A 13865-nucleotide genomic window follows, 5' to 3' on the forward strand; every position below is an offset into this window, starting at 1 on the left:
TTCAACGTAATATTATTTTATTTTTTCCGGTAAAATTCGACCTTCATCTGTAATCTACTTTTATATACATTAAAATTTAATTAATATTAGATGTCTCCTTAAAAACTGAAAAGTTAAAATTAAATTGACCTGATATTCACTCAGAAACTTACTAGAATAAATTAACAATTCATATTAAAAAATAAAATAACTACATCCAATATATATAATAAAATGAAAATTTTATAATATAATATTTATAAAATAATTTTTTTTTTTTTTTTAAAATAGTTATTTTAACGTAGAAAACACTTCCTTAGAAATCTAAGTATATTTGCAGGAAGAAAACGTTAATTGATAAACTGATTGCAGCTTACTGTTAGAAACACAATTTCAGCAACTGCTTCATCAAAATAGGTAACCCGCTAACCAAATCAGCAAAGCTGCTTCGTAGTCTATTCTAAGACACCCAATTATTGCAGTAATAAAATAATAATTGAAATATATTTAGAAAATTTATATAAGTGAAAAATATTAAGCATCAATGAAAAAGGGTTCAATTTAATAATATTATTAGTGTTAATACAAAATAGAACGTAAAATTAAAATAAATGATGAGAACTAAGGAAAATCTATTGATGAAAATCAATTAGAATTTAAAAGGGTCTGGACATCTAAGCTGAACAGACAGAGAGGCCAGTATTTCAAGGTTTTATTGGAAACTTCTTCCTTGTTCATTTTGATGATAATTAAAGTAACAAGGGGTTGTAATTAATTACAATATTAAAGGAGCACTACAATTTCGAAAGAGATTAGACAGTGTATGGTATACATGCACGTAATTACCCTAGACCTACGTAATAAATAAATATATTTATTATAATACGCAAATGATAATTCTTGAATTTAAATATTTTAGTAGAATATGATTAATAAAGAATTATTATTTTGTTGATCGTAAAAACAATACAATGAATACAGAGTAGATGATAGAATATATGAAATTTTATCGGATATACAGTGGTAATGTTGAGCGAAAGAAAATGACACAAAACACAAACGAATAAAAAAAGACAGCAAATCAGTTAAACACCAGAAAAACTAAAAGAAAAGTCTCAAAAATTCATTAATGATCTCTTAATTTTTTATAAATAAACTAAATTCCCCGCTGGTTTTAGATTTTGTTTAAACTCTTTGATAGTGTACTCTGCTCCATTAGCATTAATTTTTTTTTGTACTAAAAAAGTATTACTTATTTAAGCTACGATTTTTTATTAATTTTCTTAAAATAAATTATAAAAATATTTCCGATTATTATCATTTTTTTAAGGTTCTTTTGTTTTTCAGTAATTAATTTCAGATATTTCTTTTTAAATTTTTCTAAGATAACTCGCAGTCGAAAAAATTGAAATAAAATAATTTTCTGTCGTGAAAATGAAAATTAGAATTCATACTTTACATAAATTTACTTTCTAATAATTATAGAAAATCCTCCCAACCAAGCAATCATGAGTACCTTGTCAGAATATGCATTTTAACAAGACATCTTTTTAATATCCTATTATTTAGTAATACATTGCGATATTCTCCGTCCAATGATTATACGGGAAATATACACACCCACATTTAAGGAACGGTGATAAACCTAATTTATGCGTAAAGAAATTACATCTATAATGGATCTATCCTTATACGATTCAACCGGCATCACAAATTTTTTCGTAACTGAAAACCTAAAAATGGCGCACGCGTATACCGGTTGCAAAACTTCAAGCTTTTCACCGATTTACCAATCAAAATTGATTTTCTCACTAAATTCGCAAGCTAGTCGCCATGGAGACTTCCTGGATTTTAACTTTAGGGGCTCAGACTACGTGATTAGGGATTTTTTACCGTTATTTCGAAGTAAGGTTTGAGTGGAGGGGTAAAAATGAATTTTCGTTACGTTTTGGGGTATGGGCAGTATTCAGATTAAAATTATTTTCTCTTTATTAATTAAATGAACCACCTTACTCTTGCTCCTTAATATATGAAGTTGTTACAATTCAGTCACCAGCAGACATTTATTTTTCTTTTTATTAATTTCTTATATTGTTTAATGCTTGTTCAGATTCCACAGAGTAAACATGAGGTTGTAAGTCTTGAATAAATGTGCAACAATACGATTATTAGTAACCTATTTATATTTATCAATTTATTATTCATTAGTGATTACAATAAAAAAGGTGTTAAACATAATCAAATATTCAATGAATTATTTCTTAATCATAAATATGAATCTGTGACCAAAATCAAAAAATAGTTCATCAAGCAGTATGAAAATACCATTCATTCAAATTGTGGTTTTTTTTAATATAAATTGCGGTTGTGGTTTCCTTACATAAATATATATGTGTATAATTATTTATTTATAGACCTATGTAAAGAATTCTGCGGCTCAAAAATCTCCAAAACTTCTACATCAACTTCATTGAAATTTAGATTTGCTGTAGTAGTGTATCCGAAACTGAAAATTTGATGAAAATTGTTAAACTTTTCCCCGAGTTAAGCTTGATTTTCTCGCAAGATGTTTTTTTCTTGTAATTTGTGAAAGGTCTTTTGATCTTTTATTATATGTAATGTAACTGTGTTAACCACAAACAACTCAAGAATATTGAATAAACGGTAGCAATAATGGTTCTCAGGACAGGATTAAATCGGACATCTACATTTTTTACACGAGAACTGTTTAACTAAACAGTATAGATCACTTCACTTACAGAACCCTACGTCTTCAGATAATGATGGTATATTAATCCCTAATGAGAACCGTGTCAACGTATTAACGCTTAGGAGTTTTATGAAATTATTTATAAAGAAATTTGACATTCAGCTTATGAATAAAATGGCCAAAAACATATTATTGTTATTGACTTATGTATTGTTAATAATCATCTAAAATGCTAAAAAAATAATACGTATTGTACGGTTACTTTATTAAAATATATAATTAATATTTAAAAAATGATTTTTTACCTCTGATTCTTCGGTGTATCTGTTAATATAATTTTGTTTTTATTAACAGAAGAACATGGAAAAATCAAATTAAATAAGAAATAGGTTTTTGTTATAAATAAATACTGATCTGACAAAAAAATTGAATGCAATGATCATGTATCTTAATTATTTTTAAAAAAACTAGCAATACGCGTCAGTGGGATGTAATATATATTTAAGTTTTCGAATAATGTTCTAGGTATAAATAAAGGCCAAGTTGTTGCTGCTAATCGTATTTACATTTAATTAACCCTCCGTTGTTGAACAATAAAACTATGGATACCATAATCTGCTTATTAAGCGCTACAATTTAAGCCAAATTAATATGGTCATATCTCTGAAGGTAGAATAAATCAATGTTGTCCCACATAAGCACTGACACAAGTATATTAATATTCCTGATGCATTCTTTGAACAGCGTACGGTTTTGGAGTAGGATAGAGCTGAACAGGCAACTTACAAAATTGATTTATTCTACTCGTTGGTCTTTCGTAAAACTTATTTGTTCACTATATTGCAAAAATGGAATAGATATAATTTTTTTTTCGTTTTTGCTGAGCTTTCCACAAATATCACATCTGATAGTAGAAAAAAATAATAAAAACAGAAAGTAAAAATTTATTCAAAAAGTAGATGTAAAATTCATCCTTCAGATTTTCTCTTTGACATTCCCATGATTCACGTTGAATTTCATTCTAAATAAAAAAAATCCTCAAGAATTTCTTGAATTCTCTTAAAATTTTGTAAATATTTTCTATATAAGTTAAAATTTTTGTTTTTATTAATTTATAAATGTGGAATTTAAAAAATATATAAATTTTTGTTTCTAAAATGACATTAATGATTCTAAATTACCACCGGTTCACAATAAATAAAAAAATATTAAATTCTCTAAAAACGAATAATTTTATATTTACAATAGGTTACGTGTAAAGTAAAGACCGTTTCATTGTAATACTTATTCTGAAAACTTTATAAATATTTTTTATTTCTCTTAAATTATATATCTTATACTACTTCTCTATACAACCGCCACATTAATTAAAACATTTATCGTAGCGATACACCGGCTTCAATATATCCTCGTCGTATTATTCTGCCGCCAGTCCATTTAGCCAGTGATTAATAGCATTTTTAAGTTCATCGTCACCTGCTAATTGCTTACCGTTCAAAAATTCTCCAACTTCAAAAAGAAATGGTAATCAGAAGGAGCTATGTCCGGACTGTATGGTAGGTGATCGTAAATCTTCCACCCAAATATTCTTAATAAATCACGTGTCGGGCCTGAAACATGTGGACGTGCATTATCGTGCAGCAGGACGACGCCGTCGGTCAGCCACCCACGTCGCCGACTTTGAATGGCACGCCGTAACATACGTAGATTTTGCAGTAGGCTTCTGCATTTATAGTCGTTCCCCGCGGCATGAATAGTAGTATGCTAAACCGATCCCAAAAGACAGTAGCCATCAGTTTGCGTCCAAATGGCTGTGGCTCGACAAAGGTCGAGCCATAGCCATTTCGGTCTGGTTGGTGATTGAGAATGACACCATTCACTTGACTATCGTATTCTCTGTGGCGTGTAATACGAAATTCATGTTTCATCGCCCGCCTGTAACAAATGAATTAAGGAACTCGTCACCTTTTTCTATGTAGCGCATCAAAGATTGCAAAGCAGATCCCATTTCGATTTTTTTGTGACGTTCCGTTAAGACGTGCGGTACCCAATGTGCACAAACCTTTCTGAAGCGTAAAAGGTCATGAACGATGTGACCAATAACAGCTCTTGAAACATCAGGAAAAAAAGGGCCAGGTCGGAAATCGTTGAGCGACGATCTTTCCTGATTTCATCATCGAGGCGATTCAACAAGTCCTCGGTGATTATCGAGGGCCTCTCCTAACGTTCTTTATAATGCACATATTAATTCTGTTATTTCTAAACTTTTCAAACCATTTTCGGATTTTTCTTTCATTCAATAAATTATCACCGTACACAGCAACAACTGTCAATGAATTTCAGCCGGCTTAAAGTTTTGATGGTTTAAAAAACGTATGACCCCACGTATTTTACAGTCGGCGGCAACATCGATTTTCCTATTCATTTTATAAAGTAATAACTCACACGTAATCAAAGATACTACAGCACGAAAACTTACGGATAACAATGCAATGTGTACATTACTGTGGGTATGAACGACACAAGTTCGCCAACCTTAAGGACAGAAATTTCCCAACGGTCTTTACGTTAAAGATATCCCTCGTATACATAGATACCTGTATATAATTGTTTGTAAATACTAGAAGTGTACAATTTTACTAAATTATTATTTTTTTATTTCTTTCAGGAGTTGGCGACAAATGAAGAACAATTGAGAATGACAGTCAGTGTTCTGTTTTACATGAAATTTTGAATATTAAAAAGTGATAGTCTGATTTGTATAACTTAATAACTGCAAAAAGAATATTAGACCGGAGTGTGTTGAAATTTCAATAAACAGTAATTTATAAAAATTTTATTTATACAAACCTATTATAGATACGAATTGTATATCGGTAAATGACACGTGTAAATAATTTACGTTATTCTTATATGAATAATATATTACTTTTAATGTAATTTTAGTTACACGTGGTGTTGTAAGTGAACGTATTTTAATATCCCTCGTATATATTATGAAATGAAATATTTGAATGAACGTACAATGACATGAATATACGTAAATTTCTATAGTAACTTTTTTCATTACGATCATATTTATTAACTTAGAAATGACTACTTTTAAATTATTCAGTGTTATGTGCATATATAACGTTCTTATTTTTCATTAATTTAAGTTATTACATAAACAAAATTCACCACGGTAATGTTAAAATTTGTATTTTGTAATAGTAGTTTACAATGTTGGAAAGGTTATTAAATATTATTTTATTCGATTAAAACTTAGTGAATTGAAGTGATAAAACAGTGTTAAAAGTGATATATAATAAGAAATGACCTTATCTTTAAAAAATCAGGAGGTAGTTTAGCCTCAATGGCGAGATGAGCGATGGCTCAAGAGAAGTTGAACATGGCCTAGAGGCGGCTCCAGTTGCCGTGGCCGGGGCTGTGTTAATAGTTTTCATTTTATCTCCGATGATATTATGCGGTAATTCGCTAATCTTAACGGCTATGTACAGATATAAAAGATTAAGGACTCCTAGTAATTATCTCATCGCATCGCTCGCATCATCCGATCTCGGAGTCGGATTAATTCTTCCGTTCGGAATGTACCTTGAATTAACAGCTGACAACACTACATTTTCATCGTTATGTTTTCTACCGTATTGTCTTGCAATATCTCTTTGCAGCGCTTCTGTAAGTACATTGATTTTAATTTTTCTAATTATAATTTTTGTGATATAATAAAATTAAGATTTTTAGTAAAATTATTTGCTTTATACTGGTCATCTATAATACATAATGTTAAACCCAGACTAATTCAACCACCATCGATCACGCATCGTAAATAGCTTTTACTGAACGGTCAGAGAAAGGATTACAAAAAAAACCATGAAACAAAGATTGTGTGTAGATGTATGTGTGCGTGTTTGCTTTAGATTAGCAAATTGTTTATTTTTCATGATGTTCCCATCAATTTTTCATAAATTGTTTTATAATGAATGATAGATTACATTAATGTTTTATCTCGACCCGACAGAATAGTTTTATAACGATGAATTTCATACACGTATAATTAAATTTGAAATTTTAAAAGAATAATTAAAAGTATAATTAATGATTTTTTTTTATTAATATGGTTGCGTTTAGAGTTAAAGAATTCCATAATAAAATTATCCACGTTTGACTCTTGATAATTGTCGTAATCTAAGAATTTTTACTTGTGCATCCCTATTCACCTGTTCGTAAATTCTACCTTTCACTATTATATAAGTCAACATAATAATTTTTCTCCTTTCATTTTTCTTTAAACTATCCTTCTTTCTATATAATTCTTCCACAACATAAACCCAACCAGAGTCTTTTTTTTATCATTTTAATTTTCTTATTTTCATTACACATTTTTCAACTTCCTATTCTTTTCAACATGTCTTCATTCTATATTTTTAATCCATTTTCTTTTTTCCATAACCAAAATTCTAAGTTTTTTAAGTTTCTTTACTTGTTCGTAAAGGAAAACCTTTTTATAACACCACAGTCAACAATTTAAAATAAATATTTTATAAATTTATTTATTTCGGTTGGTATATTAGGTAGATTTCATAAAAAAAACTACCTATTGTAATAGGTACCATGATTCGACTCCCGAAAAATTACGACAAATATTCGCGTTTCACATCCCCCAGATCACAAAATCATCGTCAGTTCAAAAGTTTATATATATATATATTTCACTTTCTTGTGGGTACGACAACTGCCGTAATTTTGCACCAATCACTTTCAAATTGATACATAAAATATGACAACCCAAAATCTCAGTCGAGTCCGTTAACGAGCAACATCAGATCATGGAAATAGAAGGGGGGGGGAGATTTTTTCGAAAAAAACGAAATACTGCTATAACTTTCTTATTAAGTAAAATATCGAATTCGTTTGAATAACTACTATTGTAGTAACTACAATTATTGTAGAATAGTAACTACTATTCTTTGAATAAGAGCCTAAAACTTATGTAAGTAAAGTTTTTTATATCACCAACCATTGGCCAAGGAGGTGGAAAAATGGGGTTTTGAAGAAAAAAAAAATCGAATTGGTTTAAAGTGATCGTTAGTCCTCTAAACATTACCTAAAACTTTTGCCTGAAACAATTTTTTATATGACCAACCCTTACAGCAAGGAATGACCAATATGCTGGAATTGTAAGAAGACACTTGTCGTCTGCTAAACATGTGAAATTTTTTTCTCATGCAACCATTGTCTTATTGAATAAATTTCAAGTTTTTCTTAACTTTAAGGTGGAAATCTTTTTTATCCCCTACTTAGCACCGGTGAAATCTATCTCCACCTTCCGGCGTGTCGAAAGGGATTTTTTTCTCTGTTAACAATCCCTTGATCTTTCGAAACGCGTTGATTTTTTATTTCAATTCCAGTTTTTTATCGTCGCTGCACAACTTCCATTCCAAATGATCATATATGAGATCTAGTTCCAATCTCTATCTTTACGAGTATATTTTAATTTCCGTACTCTCTTTGACATTCTCAAAATATTTATTGACTTGAATATTTTCATATATAATTACACTAATTTATTATTTCATTTTCTTTTATCAATATTCTTTTACAAATTAGCTAAAAGTGTTAATTTTATAATAGCCGTGCACATTTAATTTAATGATTTTATTCTTCTCTTCTTCCTTACTCAGACGTAACTACTTCTACTGCATTTAAAATAAAAATTCAATCTACCGATTTTTAGGAACACTTACATTCGAAATTTGATAAATTCATAAGAAACTAAACCTTTTTTTGCACTCAATATTTCCTATTCTACCAATATATGATGGTCACGTTTCAGTATTACCTCTAATTTACTCCTGAATGATCTGCAACTCAGTCCGATTATAATAATTTCTCAAAATGTCTTCTGTTGTCAATCCATTTCTCCAGTCCTGGCAGCACGAATGAAATTCTACATAAGTATACTGTAGACCCTACAGTACATCCCCAATTAGTTGTCTCATATTAAAAAAATAGCGTTTTGAGCACTTATTAAATTTTATTCTTTTTAATGCTTCCTTTTGAAACGGTTATTTAAAAGGTAGCGTAAATGACTTTTGAAATTAAATACGAATAAATTAAACGGTTAGGGTTGTTATAATTCGAAATTATTACTTTTTTCAGTGCCCTTTAAAATGTGTCACAACGCTATCTTTTCCATATAAAGTTTTTTCGACTTTTACTTAAATGCATTTACTAAGGTAGACTCATGTCGAAAAATATATCCGTTTCGAGATAAGTATTTGCTAAATTTCACTTTTCTATGTTTAACTGTTGAAAAATTATTTAAGGATTGCAGTAACTTGTTTACACTTTATAATAAAACGATTATGTCGTCCCTGGGGGCGTATCATGAAAAAACTACTGGAGAAGCTTTGCAGATTTATACCTTAGAAGGTTGGTCATTTTTTCCAATTAGAATTATCACGATATTCCTCATGAGGGTTAAGATATCAAAAATATTCATTAACGAAAAAAATTAAATATTTTTTAATGAATATCTGTAAAATATTTTATAATAATTTATTATTATTGTAATTGGTTTAAATTGTTATTTATCAGTATTATTTTTACAACCATAAAGATAAAAAATATAGCGGTGATCCAGGCTATTATATATTTATATAATGTGTGTGTGTGTGTTTTCAAGTGCTTCAACCACATGTTACGATAATTTTATAAACCTTGGCTTATTTAATGCATTAATGAAAAAAAAATATATATATAATATACATATATATTGCAATTAATTGTCCTTATACAAGAATCATAAGAAAATAAATAAGTTTGAAAGAATAAAAATAGTTAGCGACAGAAAAGTTAAATTTTAAGCTGTACAGAGTAAGTTTCTGGGAAACGTGTCTCCTTTTTTGTGCAACTCAATAAAACAAATCTAGAACAAATACTAAGACCTTTATCTTGACGAGAAGAAAAATCCAAAAATTGTACAGAACACTGTTAAATAATTGATGTAATAATGCTTTTAATATTTAAATAATTACCATGATATTAAAACATTTACTAGCAGCAAAACTGAGGTGTAACATATATTTAAAATTTAATTTACTGAATCGGCCAACGTGATATTGCTGGTTTTACTTAACACTGACTACTTAATAGCGGTCATTATACAGGTAACACTGTTGTAGTTCATAAGGTCTAGGGATAAATAATCGCTCCACCAAGACGAATAACGTAGATAATATTCTAGCTACCTAATAATCTGGAAGGAGATTTTCCGTATGAGCAGTATTCACTGATGGTATTATCGTTTCATTAAAATATATTTCTTCAAATTTAATAACTAATTTCACCTCATTGCACGTAATTTTCCTCAGTTCTAATTTAAAAAAAATATATATATATATTTAAATTTTATGATAATAAAAAGTATTATTTTTGATACTGGAATAAAATTAAACCTATAAAAAGTTTTTTTGAATGGTATAAATTAGTCATTTTTTTCTCAATTAAATTTTGGAATGAAATTTCGTTAAAAAAATTTAATTTGAAATGCACAAATCATTAAAATTAATTTTCTATATACATATTTATTTTTTGGATGACTAGCATCATATGAACAGAATAAGTTATCGTTTATAAAATTGTAAATGATATTAACAGTTTGCGAAAAATAACGTTTAAGTTTTAGTTTTATACTACTTGTGTTTTTTTTTTTAATTTACCCGTACCTAAACACGTATATGATTGTGCAAAAGAATTGAAAAAGTAAAATAGATATACAGAATGAAGAATGAGGAGGTAAGAAGATAATAAAGATGGGGAAATAGAATGATAAATGAAAGTCTCTATTGGATCACGTACTACACAGAGAATGCCTAAGCATATGGTAGTGTAGGAAAATGTTATAAAAGAAGAGGTAAAGCTTTGAATTTTGTTCAAAAAAAAAAACAATAAATTACGTTAAAAATGTAAGAGGAAATTTGGGAAAAACTGAAAACAAAACAAAATATGACCAACTGCTTTCAGTCAGAGGGCAGAGTTAGATATACGAAAAACAGGAAGAAGCAAAAACATAAGAAAATGATTTCCATGTTTTTAATATTATTTTTCAATCATATCACTGTGAATTTTTCACTGATGTTAAATTTACTCGACTGAATGAATATTTTTTAAAATGTATATTTTTTTCTTTATTATTTTATAATTTAAAGAAAACCTTATAAATATGCAACGGATTACAGAATACTAACAGAAAGTTTCTTTCAATCAATCTCAGAACAATAGTAGTACCTGTTTTCAAAAACTTTTCAATCACTGTTAATAAAACAAAACAAAAAATGTGTTAGGTTTAATTTCTACAAACTTCTATCTTTTAAAATTCATCCATACGGTAAACATGTTCAAAGTTGTTGGACTTCTTTTTACTTTATATTGAAATAAACTGTATTGGAATTTATACTGATGGGGAAAGAATTTAAAATGAAGAACTTTTATTTTTAAATTTAACATATATTTTATCAGTAATGTTTCAAAGTTGTAACAATAGAATATCAGTTTTAGTTTCTTTTTTGTTTATATAATAATTATTTTTTTAAATTAATTTTCCAGTACGTATGTTTTTCTTTCTTTTTAGTGGAATAAAAGCAATCAGTTAAAGAAAACAATTATTTATTTACCCCAATCGTATTTAAAAATTTCGAAATAGACTGCGTACTGCAATGAAACAGATAATCAATCTCTCTTTCTGTACACCATTAAGGGAAAATTATATATATGTTCGAGTACATAAATAATTACTATTGGATAAAAGAACAATTTATCTTTTTTCTATTTTAAAATTTAAATCCAATTGTAATTTCCAAGAGAGTCTATTAATTTATTTTTTAAATTAATTGTTCCAACATATGAGTAAAACGTTTTTATAGCTATCATATGTTTTACTTTAGAAGAAAATGCTTATCTGATATCAAAATTTCATCTAAAATTTGAAAAAATATACATACATATAAATAAATCGAAATAATTTTTTTAAATATTCATACATAATGGAATAGATTATTATCGAAATTGTACCGATGAGGGTAAAATTTATTCAGCTACCACAGTTTATTTACGGTATTCCTAAAAATAAACAATGAAATTTTTTTCAAAGTCAAAATAAGATCTTTTAACTATATAAAAAGCTTAGTTTTCCGTATATCAGCTATTTTGTGTTTATTTTTTATTGTGTTTATAAAATATAAATTAATTTATCAAGAATCAATTGAAATATTTTAATAGAATTCAGTGTACATGTCTAAACTGATATCTCAGTCAAAAAATAAATAAATATATGTCTTTCACTAGTATATTTAAAAATGGTGGTTGTATTATTTCATTAACTTCTTTGTTATTGTGTATTTATTTTTACTTTCCAGGCGAATAGTATATCAAAGAGGAAAGTATTATGATTATATTAAAAATTAATAATAAATATTATTAATTAATAATTAAATTAATAAACATGTTTTTTTGCAAATCTTTACGTTTTAGGGTCCAACTAATTCATCTAGATCAAAATACATATTTACGTATGTATGTGCACATGTATGTACGTACATTCATTACGGGATATCGTGAGAAAACCAATTCCAATTTTCTTCAGAGATATTTTAAAGAAAACTTTATTAAAGCAAATTTGTTATCCATTATCAATATATAAAATAACGCAAAAATTTTTTTTTTTCAAAAAATCAACCACCAATTTTTAAAATTGAGCTATATGTTTTTGTTCTTTTGCTCTATCTTCCTTCGGTTTAAATACATTTCAAAGATTTTTTTGTAAGTTTATACAGAGCTATTAAGAAATGTCTACAATTTTTCTTAAATTATGGTCCTCAGACCTAAAATGAAGAAATGGTGTTTTTCAATTTTTTTTCCTTATTAGTCTTTCTCAAAGGGGATGTTACATTTAGAGAAAACTTTACTTAAACAAATTTGTTAACCTTAACGTATATTTTTAGAAAAGTGTTTCTTAAAATTTTTCCCTTTTTTTTACTTTTGCTCTCTTTTAATTTTTATTATTAATAGTCGGAAAGGTCATGCAATTTTTTGCCAGCATTTTCTTTTATAAAAAATAATCCTAACTATTTCATTATGAACAATATAACACCGAATATGTTTAAATCTAATTAAATACAAACGAGTAGTTGCAGCAATAGTTGGAATGAATCAATCAAAATGAAGGAACCAATATTCATTTCCCTTATTAATAAACAAATATCAGAATTAAAACGTGGAAATGACAAAATCGAACTTTAAAGAAGGGTGTTTTATGTTTTATTATTTTAAAATTACCTAACTGAAATCTCTTTAATAGTCTACTTCCACAATATTTTAACACTCTTCTGCAGTTGTCTAATTCTAGCCAAGAACTCAAATATTGTCCTCAGTTTACCGTCCTCCGTCTTTATAGAACAAAGCAGAAAGTTTCTAAAACCTGTGCTATGTATATCGAGAATAAATTAATAAATAATAGATATAAGTAATATTTCAATATTATTTTTAGATTGCTTTTGTTAAATATTACCCTATGAAGATCTATGCTTATAGCATCTTCTTGTTTCTAATTCTACCTGGTTAAATTTATTGACAAATGCAGTCAATATAGTCCGAAGATAAAACAAATATTAGTCGAAGATTATAAAATGATCTTTAATTCTATATGGATATAATAAGTATTATTAAATCAATCAATATAACTACTTAAGTAGGATTTATAGTTGTCTCTTTTCCTTCCTTTATCAGTATGAGTCGTGTTTATTTCCATTGCAACAAGACCGGTATAGCAGACTTGAGTAACGAAATTCTACCAATTAAGAGGAATCCAGATAGGGGCTAAGAGAAACCCTTTTAATAAAAGTATGTTTAACAATTGTCTTTTGTACTACTGCCCGCTGACACACGATAAACAGATGTTCTTCCGTGAGAAGAGTTACTGGACCAGGTTAAGGATGCATGGGAACGAAAGGGCTCGGCTCAGTCGAGCCGGCAGGTAAAGAAGATAGGAATATCAATACTTAAGACCAGTTAAAAATCAGTTCTGCGAACCAACCTAGGGAGACGTTACGACATCATTTTCGCGAGGATAGTCTTCGGTGAGAGTCTGCAGATGTGAGTTTGCGAGTTGAAGTCT

General features: G+C 28.2%; 1 protein-coding gene across 1 annotated transcript in view; it reads left to right on the top strand.

Annotated features, from left to right (window-relative positions):
* The first annotated feature begins 6052 nt into the window (after positions 1 to 6052).
* LOC142325738 (adenosine receptor A2b-like) overlaps positions 6053 to 13865 on the top strand; it is a 53142-nt gene continuing 45329 nt past the window's right edge. The window contains exon 1 of the mRNA XM_075367771.1: positions 6053 to 6367. Coding sequence (XP_075223886.1) covers positions 6053 to 6367 — 315 coding nt within the window. The remainder of the gene's footprint in view (positions 6368 to 13865) is intronic.

The sequence above is a fragment of the Lycorma delicatula genome, chromosome 5 (genome assembly GCF_047948215.1).
Source record: "Lycorma delicatula isolate Av1 chromosome 5, ASM4794821v1, whole genome shotgun sequence".
NCBI lineage: Eukaryota > Metazoa > Arthropoda > Insecta > Hemiptera > Fulgoridae > Lycorma > Lycorma delicatula.